This window comes from Cetorhinus maximus, chromosome 1 (assembly GCF_964194155.1).
Source record: "Cetorhinus maximus chromosome 1, sCetMax3.hap1.1, whole genome shotgun sequence".
Lineage (NCBI taxonomy): Eukaryota > Metazoa > Chordata > Chondrichthyes > Lamniformes > Cetorhinidae > Cetorhinus > Cetorhinus maximus.
In genome coordinates this window covers 102,443,201-102,463,066 of record NC_135879.1, presented here as the reverse complement: position 1 = coordinate 102,463,066, position 19,866 = coordinate 102,443,201, and the positions used below count along the sequence as shown (strand labels likewise).

The following is a 19,866-nucleotide window of genomic DNA, read 5'->3' as shown; positions in this document are numbered from 1 at the left end:
TCCACTTTCTTGTGCAGACAAATAGTGATCTTCTTTTATAAGAAGCTCTAAACAGTCCTGATCTCTGGGCACTACCATTGAAGAAAGCAACTCACCCAGTGCTACCTTCTCAAGTGCACTATCAACATCCTTGTTTTTCTAGATAGCTATACTAATGCTTGTGACACTTGGGAAGAACTTCACAGAGTCCTGTGAGGCGTTGCCTTGTCCTGGGTGCTGACGGTATTAGCAAGCTATTATTCAGGCCTAGCAAAACAGAAAGGATAAATGTCAAAATGCTCATAGAAGAGACCCCTTGACACAATGCTTACATTGCAATATACAGTTAGTTTTTTGCTTGACTGTACCCTGTCAGTGAGTTAGTGATTATGGGAAAATGACATAACGAGAGCAAGATAGCAGAATAAAAGTAAAATACTGCAGATGCTGGAGATCTGAAATAAAAACAGAAGTTGCTGGAAGAACTCAATAGGCCTGGCAGCATCAGTTCTGAAGAAGAGTCATATTGGACTTGAAACGTTAACTCTGTTTCTCTCTCCACAGGAGAGACCTGCTGTGTTTTTCCAGCTCTTTCTATTTTTATTTAAGAGCAGGATGGCATTGGCCCTGAGCTTGAATAGGGCCTCCAGTTTTGCATTTCCCCACTATGTTGATGATCTTATAGTCAATCAAATCAAGCGTGGTCACTTCAAAGCAGTTAAGGCTTTAAAATTTCTGGGCTCTCTTCCAGCTTAGAATTGTTTCCTTCTGTTACGCACCATTTTCTGCTGTAAGTGGAGAAGTCGAAACTGATTGACTCACAATGACCGTCATGTATGTGAGTTAATCACCAGGCAGATTAATACACAAGCCGAAAGAATCCAAGCCCTAAAATATTCTGCCCTCACCGTTGTACCCATGCCAATATGTGAAATATTTATTAGTGTAGTTTCTTGTGATAGGATTTGCTTTATTATTAATACGTTCTACAAGCCTATTTTTTCATGCATTTTTATGCTCATTTGTGATTTCATTGTGGAGTAGTTATCGATGGAATGCAGATGAGCCCCAAAAATCTTTGGTGTCCAGAACCCCCAAAAATTCTTAATGTGGCTCTGGTTAATCAACAGACATCCTGAGAGCAGAATGTATGAGAGATTTTCTGATTAAAGCCTTTTTTCAATGTCAACATATGTGCCACTCTCAAGCATGACATCAAGGGCAGCATCAGTGATATTGATTTTAATTGCCCTCAGCCATTGAGAGAGGTGCATGGGAGTGATTACAATTAGGCTGAGTCCCCTCATTGACCTGAAATCACTCCTTTCCCATTCGGCACCATTTCGTCTTTACTGACTTTCACGGGTTGCGCCATGCTTTTAACACCTAGTCAGTGGGAGGCCCACACAGTTTAAGTTGTGGAAATCACGCCACTGGCCAGAAGATGCCATTGTGCATTTGGTGAAATTACTTCATGTCAAAACTTCTTGGGGGTCAGGAGGAGTGGGCTACACCCCTCAAGCCCACCAAAAAATCCTTTCCCCCTTCCCAGTCCTTACGTCTCCCTCTGCACAATGGCATCAGCTGTCTAAGCCCTTGTCCAGGGCGTGGGTTATGCCAAAGAGCAGTTCTTTGATCTCTGTATCCTGATCCGATTTCCCATTCCTGCCCACCAGCCCTGACGTCAGTACTGCTGCAATATTTAAGTGAAGTCTGGGTATTAAATTGGCCTGAGCCAACACTGACCTTCCGCAGTACATTCCCTCCCGCCCATCCCAAACATGCCGACCAGTAAAAATTGAGGCTGTATGAATCTGAGTGTGGTGAGTAAGAGTTTGCCACTTTCTAGGAACAACGTAGCTTCAATCCTCTCCCACTTGTGGGCAGTTGAGAATGCAGCCATTGGAACGTTTGCTGTAGCCCATGATGCAGTGCTTTAAAATTCATGACAGCGATCTGAGATACCACCACGCACAGCTTCTTGGAGATCACACTGACTGGAAATTTAAAGCCCAATTTTGCTTGTGAACAACCATGCAAAAAGGACCAACAGGACCTCCCGCTTGGTGTTCTTCCAAAATGAACTATGCACCAAAAGGAGTGTCTATCCTTGAATTATATATTTAGAATAAAAGTTATTGTTATTCTGCACAGTATACATTCTAAGCAACATAATCATGCTTGTAATATTTGTGAGATATGGTCTACTTCTGATAATTCCAAGTCATTGTTTACACCAATAAATTTGCATCGTCCAATCATTTTAATTAAGCAAGATGATTAATGCAACAATTTGGGGAATATTGTACTAAAAATTGAATTATCAGATAATTTGAATTGGGCAATTTTAAAATTAGGGAAGTGGAATGTTTGAGTCAGTTTTATTTTTAGGATTGAACATCTAAATGTAAACACCTGAATAAATTTGCAGATGACACAAAGATACGTAGGAAAGTATGTTGTGAAGAGGACATGAGGAGGTTGCTGACGGATATAGATAGGTTGAGTGAGTGGGCAAAGATCTGGCAAATGGAGTTTAATGTGGGAAAATGTGAAGTTGTTCACTTTGGCAGGAAGAACAAAAAAGCAGAGCATTACTTAAATGGAGAATGGCTGCATAATTCTGAGGTGCAGAGGGATCTAGGTGCTCTAGTACATGAGTCACAAAAAGTTAGTATGCAAGTACAAAAATATTAATAAGGTTAATGGAATGCTATCCTTTATTATGAGAGGGATCGAACATAAAAAGTTAGGATGTTATGCTTCAGTTATACAAGGCATTGGTGAGACTGCACCTCAAATACTATGTGCAGTTTTGATCTCCTTATTTAAGGAAGGATGTAAATGCATTGGAGGCGGTTCAGAGGAAGTTTACTAGGTTGATACCTTGAATGAGTGGGTTGCCTTATGAGGAAAGGTTGGGCAGACTGGGCTTGTTCCACTGCAGTTTAGAAGAGTGAGGGGTGATTTGATTGAAGTATACAAGATCCTGAACAGCTTTCACAAGGTGGATATGGAAAGGATGTTTCCCCTTATGGGTGAGTCCAGAACTAGGGGGCACTGTTTTAAAATGAGGGAGTGTCCTAAAATTTAGGACAGAGATGAGGAGAATTTTTTTCTATCAGAATGTTCTGCAACTTTGGAACTCTCTGCCTCAGAAGGCAGTGAGGTGGTGTCATTGAATATTTTTAAGGCAGATGTAGATAAATTCTTTGTTAGCCAAGGGAATCAAAGGTTTTCAGGGGTGGATCGGAATGTGGAGTTTGAATCTCAGGAAGATCAGCCATGATCTTATTGAATGGCAGAACAGGCTTGAGGGGCCGAATGGTCTATTCCTGTTCCTATTTCTTATGTTCTTAAATGGTGCGCATTCTCCAAATTGTTAACAAAACTAACAAAGCTTTAACAAAAACAAAAATACCTGGAAAAACTCAGCAGGTCTGGCAGCATCTGTGGAAGGGAGCACAGTTAATGTTTCGAGTCCGCATGACTCTTCAACAGAACTAAGGAAAAATAGAAAAGGGGTGAAATATAAGCTGGTTAAGGCGGGGGGGGGGGGGGGGGGGGGGGGGGGGGGTTGGGATAAGAGAGCTCGATAGAGGGCCAGTGATAGGTGGAGATAACCAAGTGATGTCACAGACAAAAGGACAAAGAGGTGTTGAAGGTGGTGATATTATTTAAGGAATGTGCTAATTAAGGGTAGAAAGCAGGACAAGCAAGGTACAGATAGCCCTAGTGGGGGTGGGGTGGGGTGAAAGAATCGAAAAAGGCTAAAAGGTAGAGATAAAACAATGAATGGAAATACATTTAAAAATAATGGAAATAGGTGGGAAAAGAAAAATCTATATAAATTATTGGAAAAAACAAAAAGGAAGGGGGAAAAAATCAGAAAGTGGGTGGGGATAGAGGAGAGAGTTCATGATCTAAAATTGTTGAACTCAATATTCAGAAGGCTGTAAAGTACCTAATCGGAAGATGAGGTGCTGTTCCTCCAGTTTGCGTTGAGCTTCACTGGAACATTGCAGCTGGCCAAGGACAGACATGTGGGCATGAGAGCAGGGTGGAGTGTTGAAATGGCAAGCGACAGGGAGGGCTGGGTAATGCTTGCGGACAGAACGAAGATGTTCTGCAAAGCAGTCACCCAGTCTGCGTTTGGTCTCTCCAATGTAGAGGAAACTGCATTGGGAGCAACGAATGCAGTAGACTAAGTTGAGGAAAGTACAAGTGAAATGCTGCTTCACTTGAAATGAGTGTTTGGGCCCTTGGACGGTGAGGAGAGAGGAAGTAAAAGGGTAGGTGTTGCATCTTCTGCGGTTGCATGGGAAGGTGCCGTGGGAAGGGGTTGAGGTGTAGGGGGTGATGGAGGAGTGGACCTGGGTGTCACGGAGGGAACAATCCCTACGGAATGCCGCCGGGGGGGGTGAAGGGAAGATGTGTTTGGTGGTGGCATCATGCTGGAGTTGGCGGAAATGGCGGAGGATGATCCTTTGAATGCGGAGGTTGGTGGGGTGATAAGTGAGGACAAGAGGGACCCTATCATGTTTCTGGGAGGGAGAAGAAGGTGTGAGGGTGGATGCGCGGGAGATGGGCCGGACACGGTTGAGGGCCCTGTCAACCACTGTGGGTGGAAAACCTCGTTTAAGGAAGAAGGAAGACATGTCAGAGGAACTGTTTTTGAAAGTGGCATCATCAGAACAGATGCGACGGAGGTGAAGGAACTGAGAGAATGGGATGGAGTCCTTACAGGAAGCGGGGTGTGAGGAGCTGTAGGCGAGGTAGCTATGGGAGTCGGTAGGCTTGTAATGGATATTGGTGGACAGTCTATCACCAGAAATTGAGACAGAGAGGTCAAGGAAGGGAAGGGAAGTGTCAGAGATAGACCATGTGAAAATGATGGAGGGGTGGAAATTGGAAGCAAAATTAATAAAAATGTTCCAGGTCCAGACGAGAGCAAGAAGCAGCACCGAAGTAATCATCGATGTACTGGAGAAAGAGTTGTGGGAGGGGGCCGGAGTAGGACTGGAACAAGGAATGTTCCACATACCCCATAAAGATACAGGCATAGCTGGGGCCCATGCGGGTACCCATAGCCACACCTTTTATTTGGAGGAAGTGAGAGGATTTTAAGGAGAAATTGTTCAGTGTGAGAACATGTTCAGCCAGACGGAGGAAAGATGCTGCCACACCTGCTGAGTTTTTTCAGGTATTTTTGTTTTTGATTTCCAGCATCCACAGTCTTTTGCTTTTATCTTAGTGTTTAATTGACTGCCACTCTCTTCAAGGAATGCCTACCTTGAAGAAGTTTTGCTCTTCTCTCCATCAGGATTTTCGTATCTCTCTTTTGCCTTGTTATATTTCACCCCTTTTCTATTTTTCCTTAGTTCTGTTGAAGAGTCATGAGGACTCCAAACGTTAACTGTGCTCCTTTCCACGGATGCTGCCAGACCTGCTGAGTTTTTCCAGGTATTTTTGTTTTTGTTTTCGATTTCCAGCATCCGCAGTTTTTTTGCTTTTATCTTTTTGTTTTTAACAAAGCTTTAATGTAGCTTTGATAAAATTGGGCCCCAGATCTGGAAATGTCTCACATTCTTCACATTATCTCTGCAAACAGCTGAATATAGTGCATACAGCTGGTATAAGATTCTGACTAACCATGCAGCTAGCCTAGCCCACGACTCCCTCTGATTCACACCCCACTGATGGATCTGCCCCACCCACACAACATCAATTTTTTGTTCTATTTCTTAAAGTCATTCAGGCTTTTTAAATTGTAAATCCATTAGGGATGACATTCACAGTGGGCACTATGGAACAAGCTCACAGCAAGGCAGCAGCCCGTTTAACACCACGCCCAATTTTCTTTCTCATTAACTTGGGAAGAACAATTTCACCTTGTTATCTTTAAAGGCTGGTTTAACATTGTTTAAGATGAGCGCTAAACTTCCCAAGTGTCTGCAGTTGGACTTGTATCCATGGATCTGGATGTGCTAATAATAGGCCTCCCAACCACATATCCTGCTTAACTATGTTTGCAGCAATATCTTTGAGATCAGGCTAAAACAGGCTACAAGAGCTGATTAGGGGTGTTCACTATTGCATTTGTTTGTTTTGCTTTCCCAAGTATGTTTATGAGAAAAAATGAATTTATCTCAGAACCATGGGTCCTTCAAAATACATTAGAGTTTCCTTAAATGGGATAGTAATTGATATATTCAACTGTTCTCTTTATTGCAAGATACAAGTCCCTATAGTTTATTACGCACAAACTCAGTAATATCTTAAGATGTATTCCAAAACGATGATTTTATTGCATACAATCATACACAAGTGTCATTATTTTTGATACAAAAATAAAAATAAAAATACCTGGAAAAACTCAGCAGGTCTGGCAGCATCTGCGGAGGGGAACACAGTTAATGTTTTGAGTCCGTATGACTCTTCAACAGAACTAAGTAAAAATGGAAGAGAGGTGAAATATAAGCTGGTTTAATGGGAGGGGAGGGTAGAGCTGGATAGAGGGCCAGTGATAGGTAGAGATAACCAAAAGATGTCATAGACAAAGGGACAAAGAGGTGTTGAAGGTGGTGATATTATCTAAGGAATGTGCTAATTAAGGGTAGAAAGCAGGACACGCAAGGTACAGATAGCCCTAGTGGGGGTGGGGTGAAGGAATTGAAATAGGCTAAAAGGTATAGATAAAACAATGGATGGAAATACTTTTAAAATAATGGAAATAGGTGGGAAAAGAAAAATCTATATAAATTATTGGAAAAAAAAGGGAGGGATCAAAAAGGGGATGGAGATGGAGGAGAGAAATCATGATCTAAAATTGTTGAACTCAATATTCAGCCCGGAAGGCTGTAAAGTGCCAAGTCGGAAGATGGGGTGCTGTTCCTCCAGATTGCGTTGAGCTTCACTGAAGCAATGCAGCAGGCCAAGGACAGACATATGGGCATGAGAGCAGGGTGGAATGTTGAAATGGCAAGCAACAGGGAGGTCTGGCTTATGCTTGCAGACAGACCGAAGGTGTTCTGCAAAGCGGTCACCCAGTCTGCGTTTGGTCTCTCCAATGTAGAGGAAACCGCATTGGGAGCAACGAATGCAGTAGACTAAATTGAGGGAAGTGCAAGTGAAATGCTGCTTCACTTGAAAGGAGTGTTTGGGCCCTTGGACGGTGAGGAGAGGGGAAGTGAAGGGGCAGGTGTTGCACCTTCTGCGGTTGCATGGGAAGGTGCCGTGGGAGGGGGTTGAGGTGTAGGGGGTGATGGAGGAGTGGACCAGGGTGTCTCGGAGGGAACGATCCCTGCGGAATGCCGCCGGGGGAGGTGAAGGGAAGATGTGTTTGATGGTGGCATCATGCTGGAGTTGGCGGAAATGGCGGAGGATGATTGTTTGAATGCGGAGGCTGGTAGGGCGATAAGTGAGGACAAGGGGGACCCTATCATGTTTCTGGGAGGGAGAGGAAGGTGTGAGGGCGGATGCACAGGAGACGGGCCGGATACGGTTGAGGGCCCTGTCAACCATCGTGGGTGGAAAACCTCGTTTAAGGAAGAAGGAATACATGTCAGAGGAACTGTTTTTGAAAGTGGCATCATCAGAACAGATGCGACGGAGGCGAAGGAACTGAGAGAATAGGATGGAGTCCTTACAGGAAGCGGGGTTGAACAGTTATAGTCGAGGTAGCTGTGGGAGTTGGTAGGCTTGTAATGGATATTGGTGGACAGTCTATCTTCAGAAATCATTATTTTTGATTCTTTGTTCATGGGATGTGTCACTGACAAGCCCAACATTTGTTGCCCATTCCTAAGTGTCCTTGTGAAAGTAATAGTGAGCCGCCTTCTTGAACCGCTATGGTCCATCTAGTGAACGTACACCCACAGTGCTGTTAGGAAGTGAGTTCCAGCAACAGTGAAGGAATGGTGATATAGTTCTGAGTGAAGATGTGTGTGGCTTGAAGGGGAACTTACAGGTGATGGCATTCCCTAGTGTCTGCTGTCCTTTGTCCTTTTAGGTGACAGAGGTCATGGGTTTGGAAAGTCCTGTTGAAGGAGGCTTGGTGAATTGATGCAGTGTATCTTGTAGATGGTACACACTGCTGCCACTGTGTACCAATGATGGAGAGAGTGAAAGCTAAGGTGGTGGAGGAGGTGCCAGTTAAGCAGGCTACATTCCTGAGTGGTGTTGGAGCCACATGCATCTAGGCTAGTGGGGAATATTCCATCACACTACTGATTTGTGGCTTGTAGATGGTGAACAGGTTTTGGCAGTCAGGAGGTGAGTTATTTACCACAGAATTCCCAGCCTCTGACCTGTTCTTGTAGTCACAGTATTTATATGGCTGGTCCAGTTCAGTTTCTGGTCAATAGTAACCTCTAGGATATTGATGGTGGGGGATTCAGCAATGGTAATATTGTGGAACGTAAGTGGAAATAGATGCTTTTTTGTTGGAGGTGGCTATTGCCTGGCACTTGTGTCGTGCAAATGCTACATGCCAATTATCAGCCCAAGCCTGAATGTTGGCCAGATTTTGCTGTAGGCAGGCACAGACTGCTTCAATATCTGAGGATTTGCAAATGGTACTCAACACAGTGAAATCACCAGCTAACATCCCTACTTCTGGTCTTATGATAGAGAGAAAATCATTGATGAAGTAACTGAAAATGGTTGGGCCTACGACATTACTCAATCTAAAAGTGATTTATGTATTAATTATGTGGTATTGCTATTATCACTATTATGTGGTATGAGAGAATACAGAGTACGGAAGACTTATTCTGCAAGACTTCAAAACTATAGCATAATATGTTTGATTTAAATTCCTATTTAACAAAATAAATAGATCTATCCTTGATCCCTTCCCATTCTCATCTATATGCTGCCCCTTGGCAACATCATCCAAAAACAGTGTCAGTTTCCATATGCAAGCTGATGACACCAGCCTCTACCCCACCGCCTCACATCCACTGTCTCTAAAATATCAGACTGCTTATCCGATACCCAGTACAAGGTGAACAGCAATTCTCCAACTAAATACTAGGAAGACCAAAGACATTTGTGTTGGGTCCCCTGCCACAAATTCTGTTCCCTTGCCACTGACACAAAACTTCTCCGCGGCCACTATCTCAGGCTGAACCAATGATGTGCAACATTTTTGTCCTATTTGACCCCGAGTTTATCCATATAGTCACTAAGATCACATATTTCCATCTCCTTAATATCGCCCGACTCCACCTTGCCTCAGTTCATCTACTGTTGAAACCCTCACCCATTTTGTTCCCTCTAGACTTGAGCAATGCTCCTGATTTTTTCCCACATTCTCCTTAAACTTAAGGACATCCAAAACTCTGCTGCTCATATCTTAGCTTTCACCAAGTCCCATTCGCCCATCGCCCTGTGCTCCCTGACCTACAGTGGCTCCCAGTTAAGCAGTACCTCAATTGTAAAATTCCTATTCTTATTTTCAAATCTCACTATATCCTTGCTCCTCCCTATCTCTAATTTCCTCCAGCCCTACAAATATCTGAGATACCTGCACTTCTCCAACTTTGGCCTCCAGAATATTCCCAATTTAAATCACTCTACTACCGATGATTATGCCTTCAGCTGCCAAGGCCCTATGCTCTGGAATCCACTCATACACCTCTCTGCTTCTCTGCCTCCCTTCCCTCCTTTAAGATGCTGTTTGAAACCTACCTTTGTCACCAAGCTTTTGGTCATCTGCCCTAATCCCCTTATGTGGCTCGGCGTAAGCACCTTAAGACATTTTACTATGTTAAAGGCCCTATCTAAATGTAAGTTGTTGTGTTTGTTGTTCCTGAGAGGAAATATTTTCTTGCCCAGAGGATGAGCAGCAGACCTATCGCTAGACCAGGAGACATGCTGACTTGCCATTGGGTGGGCAAGAATAACCCTGCTGCTTTGCCTCCCGATTCCTCTTCCGAGCTGCTCAGTGCCTGATGTTATGATGCAGCAGAAACTGAGAACTCCTCATGTGAAGAATCAGAGACATGAACTCCTGTTTTCTGCCTCTCACTTTGTGGTGCTCCATAGCACCCCACCATCTGTTTTATATTACAGGTGGAGGCGTTGTGTGGATTGAATGCTAGTTGTTGCTATACAATAATTCTGGAAGGGAACTGATGACTGAATTTGCTGAAATCATTCCTATGCAACCATTACTTCTTATAAATAATGGGAAATCTGGGAAAACATTCTTATTCTATTTCATATCTCCCCCCCCCCCCCCCCCCCCCCCCCCCCCCCACCCACCACCCCCCCCCACCCCAACCTGAGATGGACAACTACTTTTAGGTCACAGTCTGATGATGCCATAACTAAAGGATTAATCATAGCGATGGCATCACGATGGGTTTAGTGAATTACAATGTACAGCCCATTGCTGGGAAATAACAGCTACTGTGTATCATCTAAGGGCAGGAGGTGGTAGTGACTGCAAAGCATGAATCTTGCTAACAGCACCTTAAAGCAAAAATGACAAACTAAAGATTTAATGTCATCTTAACCACAGGGACAAATTTTGTCCTTTGTCACTCCTCCAACCCATATTTGATTCTAAATCACTTTTAGTATTTCACTGCGATGTTTGGGCTCATCAAGGTCAAGGATATTAGTGCTGAGGGATAGGGTATATTTTGATTATGGCAGCATCAAGCTCTAAGTCATCATCAAATGTGCAGGAAGACTTCCCCTGCTCTGCAATATTACGTTTTAACTACAAAAAACTAAATCTGACCAGTTGCTTCTGGAAATCACACCCTCTCTCCACCAAAGGCAGTTTTAATTAATAACATTAACTACTGTGATGCTCCATTCAATAGATATGCAGTGATATCCATGCTAAAATATTGTACTTGGAATTACAAGAATTCATTTCATAGTAACTCACTGCAGATTGATGCTAATTTTTTGGTGACACTGTTTTTCTCCAGGCCAGTCCTCAGTGCTGGGAGATGCAGCATTCTTCAACTTCTGTCCCTCAGTCTATGCAATCCTAAATCAGCTATAGCACAGGTCTAAAAATGAGAGATTTTCATCATGCGCCATTTGGCAAAACTAAATTATTTTTGATAAATGGATTTGCACTTTCATTACACATAAACCATGGTAGAAATCTTCTCAAAATCTTTCTCAATACAATTCTCAGAGCAGCAGCCTCTACTGCACCAGTGTGAACTTTTCCATTTCCCACACTGACCATCCTTATGACTTTCTGCAAACAGCATTGTTAATGGGGCCAATTTGTAGCAAAAATATAGCAAGTGTTTAACCATGAGGCTATGCCCATTAGAAACCAAGTTAAGACTATCAAATATTCATTCCAGTCATACATGGTTTCAGTTATAATGTTCCAGTAGATAGGAGAGGTTGTCATCTGATCAGTGTGAGTTGTATTAAAACTCAGATTCAGTGGTGAAAGTATATTATGTTAACCCATTACACAAAGTGTTTGATGAAAGTTCCCAAAATGGATAATAATACTGATATCTCTCACATTGATGATCATTGACAGATGTATATCCTGAAATTATTTCAAGGCTGTAATCTTGTTTCAAGATTTTCTTTTTGATCTTGTAATGTCAGCAACATTGGGAAGCCAGTATTTGTCCCACATTCCTAATTGCCGTGAGTGTGGGACTTGAGTCACATGTAGGTCAGACCAGGTAGGAGTGACAGTGTCCCTACCATGAAGGACATATTTTAACAGCAGATCAGTATTTTCAATGCTCACTTTCTGGCAATGAGCCACAAATTGTCAAATTTTATTTTTTTTAGTTTCACAATTTACAATGATGTGATTGGAAATCACAACCACTGATGTGCTAGTCCCATATCATCATTCCTGGGCCATCTCATCCTGATGGAATAAATGATGTGAAGATCACTTTGTGGTTTCTAGCTGCTTATGTATTGCTCTAGTATTCTGCTAGTGCTGCTGATTCGCAGGCAGATCTCATAAAGCAGCAGTCCATTTTAAACTGCAACTTACAGGCCAGTATCTTGGCACTCTAACAAGTTTACTTCTGCGTTTCTGCTGACTGCACAAGACCATTGTGCAAGGGAGTTGGTGACCACAGCACAGCACAAAGTACAATATAAAAACAGCTCATAACACCTCTAAATCCCTCAACAACATGGCTACATAGAGGTCAATCCTCAATGTTACTTTTGAGGTTTACCCTCTTACATTCAGTTTCAAACATTATGGGAATCATTACTTTCACTTATACTGCACTTCTATGACCAGTAGCTGTAGCATGTCTCCTTACCTGAGGAAATACGTACTTCCCTAGAAGAAATGCAACAATAGTTCAAAAGACTGATTCCTGGGATGAATAGAGACATTCAGTAGACTGGGCATTTATCCTGTAGAGTTTAGAAAAATGAGATGTGATCTCATTGAAACATTTGAAAACCTTAAGGGCCTTGACAGGATGAATGCTGAGGGGATGTTTTTCCTGGCTGGCATGTCTAGATCTAGGGTTATAGTCTCGAATAAGTGGTCTGTCGTTTATAACTGACATGAAGAGACATTTCTTCATGCAACAGCTTGTGCGTATTTGGAATTCTCTATCCCAGAGATCTATGGATGTTCAGTCATTGAGCATATTCATGAGAGATTGAGAGATGTTTTGATACTAAGAGAATGAAGGGATATTGGGTCGTGCAGGAAGGCGGAGATGGGGTAGATGATCAGCCATAACTTTATTGAATGGTGGAGCAGGTTCGAGGGGCCGAATTGCCTACTCCTGCTCCTAAGTGTTACGTTCTTATGTGAAATACAGCCAAAAGGAGCTGAATGAAACCAAGAGCAGCACCTGCCTTCAAAATAGATTCTGTCCAGCAGGAAAGAACCTTCCATATTCATGCTTCCATGAATGTGGAGACCACCTGCCCCTTCAAACTATTGTGTTAATGCCGGGATAAATGGGCGGGAGCATCTGTCACTAATAACATGAAAAAGACTCCGCAGAGAGTTCATGAAGTGCCTAGAGCTTAAACGGACTGCTTCAGCACTTTATAAAACTGGATTCAGATCTCTTAGGAGTTATACTTCACCCATTGCCAAGCCTAAATCATGTGAGATAATTTGCAAGGGAGGGGGTTTCACACTCCTTGGATTTAGTTTTGCTCTGGAGTCAGAGCATGCCTGTAGTACCACTTTGCCTAACTGCGTACCTGAAACAGCTTTGCCTTGGCCAGAAAGCATCATGTCTGTAGACATTGACAGTCTGATGAATAAATACAGCTTGTTGTCTGACCCTGAGTCCTACAGAGCAGGAACGTCCCAGTTTCAATCCATGGGACGGGTTTTATGATTGCCCTCCGCATACCTGCTCTCAGAAGGTTAACAAGCAGCCAGGGCCCTGTTTCTAACTTCTATTCATTCGACCTCTAACGGGGAATGCTCATGTGAGCAGACAGCATGGAGACTGAAGGTGTGATGCACCCCATGAGCGAATGTTCAGCTAGCACAGATCGAGGCGGATATCTGGTTAAGTAGTGAGGCACGGAAAGGTGACCAACACGCTTGGAACTGTACTCCCAGTCTCTTTCGGGACAGCAGGAATAATAAAACCATAACCCCTCCAGCCTCCTTAAAAATAAAGTTACGTTCCAAAAAAAACAAGACTTGCAGAATTGAACAACTGTGCAGAACGACTGCGCTCTTAGCTGCAGCAAATGAAACTACCAAGGAAGTGCCTTCAACCGCAGAGTTGGGGCTTGAGGAATTGTCTCCCGTGGATTATGAATCCTACCCTGCAAACTGAAACAAAGCACCACAGCCAAGAAGCGCCCTCCGATTCCGCCCTTCCACCTTCACTTATCTGGAAATCGGAATTACGTGCATTCGCAGGAAGTCACTTGGCCCAGTCACAAGAACAGCGGCGGATGAGTAAGTGAGAGTAAGTGCGAGGTAGAGCAGCGCCGGGGGAGCACCTCGTCACGCAAAGGGGAGCGTCAATGGAAACGCACGGGCGGGTCTAACACAGGGTGCGAGGCTCAGATTCGCCAATGCGCAGAGCACAAACGCTGTTGTCAGTGTGACTCGTGCGGCCAGATCCCGGACTGTCTTTACAGCGAGCGGTTCCAGTGTATGTTCCAGTTGTGCCTGGGTGCATGAGAGAGACTGAAGGTGATCGCGTAGCTCCAACCCTCTGAGGGAGAGAGAGAGAGAGAGAGAGAAATAATCAACAGTAGGGTTGATTCTCACAACAAACTCAGCTTGCGGGGAAGAGCAGCAGCTGACAAGGGAAGGACTTACCGCTCTCTGGTATGCGCGACTCGCTTTTGAATCGTGGCTCGTAAAGCAGACTTGTGTCACAGGTAATGTTGGAACTGAATTGTGTACTTTCTTTCTCTCGTTTGTGATTTTTCTCTTTTTTTTTGAAGGCGTTGCATATTTTGACCTTTAAAAAAGGAGCAGATGGTGCGAATTGTTCTGAGTTTGCCTTTATCATGCTTTGCAAAGTGCAAGTGTTGCTGGATAGCAATATGCTTTATCTTTTTTTTAAATGTTATTTTGCGCTTTGGGACGCCACTTTTAAACAGTCCAGTTTCAAACTTTTTGAACCGAAAATACAGAGCCACTTTTTTTTTGGTTAATTGCAATTTTATCGATTTTTTTTAACCATTTGAAGTCTGAAGTAACATTTTTGCACCAAAGTTAAACCGCGGCTAGACCTGCCGCGTATTGAAGCGATGTCTATAATTATCTAAAATAATAAACTGGAAATACTTGACAAATGCGTTCGCAAACAGGATAAATGTTATTGTGTCGCCCGCGACCCTCTTTCTTCGAACTCGCTGTTTTAAAGGTGTCTCGCCATAGGCAAGTTTCTAAAATAATGTCCAAATTTTAAGAGTCGTATCTTTCAACTTGGCAGTGCGGGTCACTGTGTTATTTTACAGTGCGAATACTGATCAATTTGTTTAGGATTTCTGGACTTTGACTCTTCTGAAGTATATAATCGCGGTGTCAGGTTGCATTCATCCAGTTCAGTTGGCATAAATGCAGAGGTTTTAAAGAGGAGTCTTCACAGTATCTTAAACCTTAAGCTACTTACATTCGGCTTGATGCATGGTACCCTTAACTTGAGGCAGGGTAACTTGCCTTGATCAGTTTAAGAATAAATCCGCTGCACATCGTCCTTATTCTCGTTTTGGGGCTTGAAGTTACTTTGGTACGTGATCTCCCACGCCTGAATACCGTACCAGCAGCAAGCTTCGCAAACCAGTCAATCTCTTTCCTCTTTGGGTAAGATTGTCCAATTGTGGTTTCTGTTATTATGGACTTGCGACTGTTACAGGCTGATGGAGCTGCCGAAGCTCGTTTCACTTTTAGTCTATCAGACTCTGGCGGATTAAAATCACTTGGCAGGACCGAGAAGACGGATCAGCTGCCATCTCGGTCTTGTCAATTTCAGAAATGGAAGTGAAATCGCGACGGAAACACGGCGGTGTCCTTTCATTGGCCACAGCCAGCACTGCACGGGCTATGACTATAGATTTGTGAAGCGCTGTACTCAGTTGCTAGTCTGAGGATAGACTTGCTCGGATTACTGTATTGAGCGCCGATTGAGATCGAACCCCTGCTATCCACCCATTCAACTGTACACAAAGAAAGTCTGAGATATAGTCAACTTATTGAAATTCTATTTTTAAGACTCTTCAGTCGATGGTGTTGCATTTTCACTCGTAAATACCCAGGTAAAATGAAGTGCATTGACCTCTTTCTGACATGGGAGTGCTCATTGGTATATTCTAAGACCCATGTTTAACACAAATGCCCTGTGACTACAGTCAAATGTATTTCTGTCAGAGGGCCTCCCCCCTCCATCCCTTCTCAACTCGTCGCCATTCATCCAATCGCAGGCCACTCTTCAGAGCCGACTTTTGTTTACCAGTCAGAGACACTTCTATTGCAACTAATGCTTTACTTCCTGGAGATTTAGCTCCGCTCTCCCCTCTGCCGCACCGAGGCTACTGTGCTGCCGTTCCCACACGATCTTGCTGTTTTGAAGTCCCACGTGTATTGCGCGGCCGCTGGCGTGCAGAAGACTTTATAAAGCTTTCAGTGTGGCATGTTGTTACATTCCGCATTTGGGCTCACAATGGATCGCTAGCCTCGACTTCAGCACGGCTGAAGGCAGATGTATATTAGCGAGACTCTGAAGAGGTTGGTCAGCAGCCCATTCCTCCCCTTGTGCTTTGCCTTGCTTTTGGGTCGACCCTCAACGTTTTGGGAATTCTCCGCTTGTGGGCTAATTAACGAGTGGAAATGGCAGCAGACAGCGCCGTATTCAGACGCTGTTAGCCAGTTCAAAAAGCCAGAATCGCCCATTCATCATTCACTGACGTTCTACCGCGCCGCATAAAAATTACACTGGATGAAAGGGAATTTTATTAAAAAAAAACAAAAGCAGTGATTGGGGAAACGGACCCCCTTATTCGTGTGAAACAAAAGCAAATCCTGAGGATTTTCTGGTGGGCGCTGTGCTCCGGGAGTGCAGTGGGCTGTGTAGATGTAGCTCAGAGTGGATGTTATTACACTCGATGGGTTTCTCTTTTCAAACAGTTGTTTCTTTCAATAGAAATTAATTCGGTTAAAGCCCAAAAAAAAGAGACATGCACCTAGCACATCTTTCATGTCGGTCGCTTCTGTTCCCTAAACCGCCTCCCTCACCCTCCCAAAAATAAAGATTGTCTCTTGTCGGAACACTAGTCTGTTGAGCAGGATTAAATCTTAACTTCAAACCACTGTAACAACAAATTGGGCTTTAGGGCTCCAGAACATATTCTGGAGAAACGCTGATATTCAATTCCATGAGCAAGCAGTTCTTGGTTCATTTATCTTAGCCAAAACATGTTTCCCACTTTGGGAATATCAGGGGCGGGCAGAATGCTGGGAATGCTCGCCTGTGTCCCAGTGCCGAGCGGGGCCAGGCCAGCTTTCAGTTCTGAGGTTGGCTCTTACCCCCTAAAGCCCTATTTGTTGTTACAGTGGTTTGACTTTCCCTCCACGGAAGCGAATCGGTGCATTGTATACCTCCAGCAATTCTGTTTTATCTCACATTAGTTTTCTTTGTAAGTCACACATTCAGGAGCCTGGCATTTGCCTCTCTATTGAATGACACAATGGGGATGTATAATAAGTTACATCGTCCGTTCTGGATAATGCAAGTCGATAGGTTGTGAAGGACGTAAACATAGATGTGAACAAATACTAGTTTCGTTCAGGCAAAATGATTTTCAGGCGTTAAAACGAATTCTATTGACAAGACCCATGTAAACACACTGTTCTTTCTCTCCTCAGCGGGTGCAGGTCCCAGAAGAATCTCAGTATCCTCCGAAGAGTTCCTGTGCATTTCCATGTGGAGTTTACCCCGTACTCCCTCCGCTGGTTTAACAATTCCAGACTGAAGTCTTCCGTTATGGCTACATTGTTTCTGGGGCTATTCCTCTTCCTGCTCCATCCGGTGGTTGTGCCCTCCAGGCCGGCTTTTCACCTGAACCGCGTGCCCCCGCCTCACGCCCTGCGTTACTTGTTGCAAAACAACCTTTCCAGCCACGACATCTTCCGGCCCGCCGTCTTTCCGAACGGTACCATCCAGCGGCTCCCTCACACCATCATCATCGGCGTGAGGAAAGGTGGCACTCGGGCTCTGCTGGAGATGCTGAACCTCCACCCGGAGGTCAGGGCGGCGGAGAGTGAAATCCATTTCTTCGATTGGGAAGGGAATTACGAGAAGGGTCTTCAGTGGTACAGCCGCCAGATGCCACTCTCGTACCCCCACCAGACCACGGTCGAAAAGACACCGGCCTACTTCACTTCACACAAAGTGCCTGAAAGAATCTACCACATGAACCAAACTATTCGCCTCCTTTTAATCCTGCGGGACCCAACGGAGAGAGTCATATCGGACTATACTCAGGTATTATTTAACAGAATGCAAAAACACAAACCGTTCCAGTCGGTCGAGGAGCTGCTCGTTCGAGATGGCCAGATCAATGTTGACTACAAGGCGATCAATCGCAGCTTGTATTATACCCATATGCAAAACTGGCTGAGGTATTTCCCCCTCAGCCAAATACACATTGTGGACGGTGACAAATTGATCAGGGACCCCTTTCCAGAAATGGAAAAAGTGGAGAAATTCCTGAGGCTCTCGCCGCGGATTAACCGGTCCAATTTTTACTTCAACAAAACAAAAGGATTTTACTGCCTCCGAGATGGCGGGAGGGAGAGGTGCTTGCACGAGTCTAAGGGGAGAACACATCCGCAAGTAGACTCCGCTGTACTCAACAAATTACACGGCTTCTTCAATGAACCAAACCGCAAATTCTTCGACTTGGTTGGCAGAACATTCGATTGGCATTAAATGAATGTGTGTGTGCAGAATGCAACTGAGGCTCCTTTTTTCTAAAATCTATTATATACAATGTACAAAACTATACTGAAATAGTAATTTAAGTGGATTTCCTTAGAACGAGTAACTATACAATATTACAAGTAGACCAATCTTTATCCAGAGCTAGTTATATTTTTCTACATTGTCGCAACGATGCTGTAAAGCTCAACTTCCCGATCGATGTAAGTTCTATTTCTTTCATTAGCGATGTAACAGAACTGCTACAAAGAGATAAGATGGTGTTTAATGGACTTTGGGCGGGCTGGGGGCGGGTGTGGAAACAGTATGATCCAATATGCGTTTCGCAAAGGCCGGGACCATGTCGTTTAATGTTGGAACTCCATATATATCTCTATGATTCTCCTTTATACTTTGCAAGAAAATATTCTTTTCTCCAAAGAGTGCAATATTTTGCTGGGGTTATGTTATTCACAAGATGTTGCACAAACGCTGCTATTGTTCGTGGCATTAAGCACTTCCCACAACTGGACAATAACAGGTTCTGAGCGGATGGCGGGAGTTTGATGTGTATTCCATTAAACTGAGCGCGCCATTTCTATATTTGCTACTAGTTCCCACAGTATTTCAGTTTTAATTTACTTTTATTTATTTCCGCGGGAGGGCGCGGTAAGTATGAATTTTTTGTATTGGGTATCCATGCAAACTTGTTCTGGATACTGTCATTTTTTTTGTAAAGTACGGATTTTTCCGCTAATATTGTACTAACCAGACCGTAAGCTATGAAATAAAGCAACAATGTTTTTAACATGGAGATCTCATCTTTTATTTACCTTATACCATGTTATACTCGTCATTTGCAATCCAATTTCAATTGGAACAGAAGTAAATCTGAAGTAAACCAGAATTTGGAATCACCATGACTGCCGTAGTGAATATTTTTCATCCAATGATAGCTTTTGGGAAACGCTAAAACATAAGCCATTACCCAAGTATAAAGCTCCCCAGCCCCCACAACCCTAAGCTTTTGTTTAATCCAGTCCTATCTTTAAACTAACAACTTTCACCTGAGAAAATGACCAATACCTTCAGCTTTAGGAGCCAGCATTAATTAGAGTCCCCATCCACTCCATCCCCCACATCTCATAGACTCCTGTTGACACATCACCACCTTGTTGCAATATGTTCACTCTTCCGTGACCAAATAGCACAGAAACCCTAAGGGAACTTGACTTGAGCATGAGAGCTGGACTGTCAGTTAATGGCGAGGACTGGCAAGAGGCACCGAGACAGGCATTCGAGCATTCATTGTGGGATGTGGGTGTCGCTGGCAAGACCGGTATTTATTGCCTATTCTATATGGTCTTTACCCCGGTAGCCTGCTAAGCCATTTGAGAGTCAACCACATTGTTGTGGGTCTAGAGGTTACACTGGCTAAAGACGGCAAATTTCCATCCCTAAAGGATAGTGATGAATTAGATTTACTTTTTCGCCATAG

At 43.7% G+C, this 19,866-nt stretch overlaps 2 protein-coding genes across 23 annotated transcripts in view; one reads left to right on the top strand and one right to left on the bottom strand.

Moving 5' to 3' along the window:
- The window catches only part of LOC144682414 (uncharacterized), a 96,029-nt gene extending 80,606 nt beyond the window's left edge, over nucleotides 1–15,423 (bottom strand). For 9 of the 21 annotated variants that reach the window (XR_013577032.1, XR_013577026.1, XR_013577030.1 and 6 more), the window contains exon 1: nucleotides 13,758–13,892. Coding sequence is in view for 2 of the 21 variants with exons in the window: in XM_078544827.1 (XP_078400953.1) it covers nucleotides 13,844–13,849 (6 nt within the window). In the remaining 19 variants the exon portion in view is untranslated. The other 12 variants (XR_013577027.1, XR_013577029.1, XR_013577034.1 and 9 more) reach the window with 8 other exon arrangements.
- On the top strand, nucleotides 14,181–19,176 carry hs3st1 (heparan sulfate (glucosamine) 3-O-sulfotransferase 1). 2 transcript variants are annotated; one of them, XM_078544818.1, is made up of 2 exons: nucleotides 14,181–14,325; nucleotides 17,315–19,176. In XM_078544818.1, the coding sequence occupies exon 2, from the start codon at nucleotides 17,433–17,435 to the stop codon at nucleotides 18,378–18,380; it is 948 nt and encodes a 315-aa protein (XP_078400944.1). In that variant the 5' UTR covers nucleotides 14,181–14,325; nucleotides 17,315–17,432; the 3' UTR covers nucleotides 18,381–19,176. The 2 variants fall into 2 exon arrangements, with proteins under 2 accessions (XP_078400944.1, XP_078400939.1); XM_078544813.1 differs by lacking the exon at nucleotides 14,181–14,325 and adding an exon at nucleotides 16,137–16,177.
- The last annotated feature ends 690 nt before the right edge of the window (nucleotides 19,177–19,866 follow it).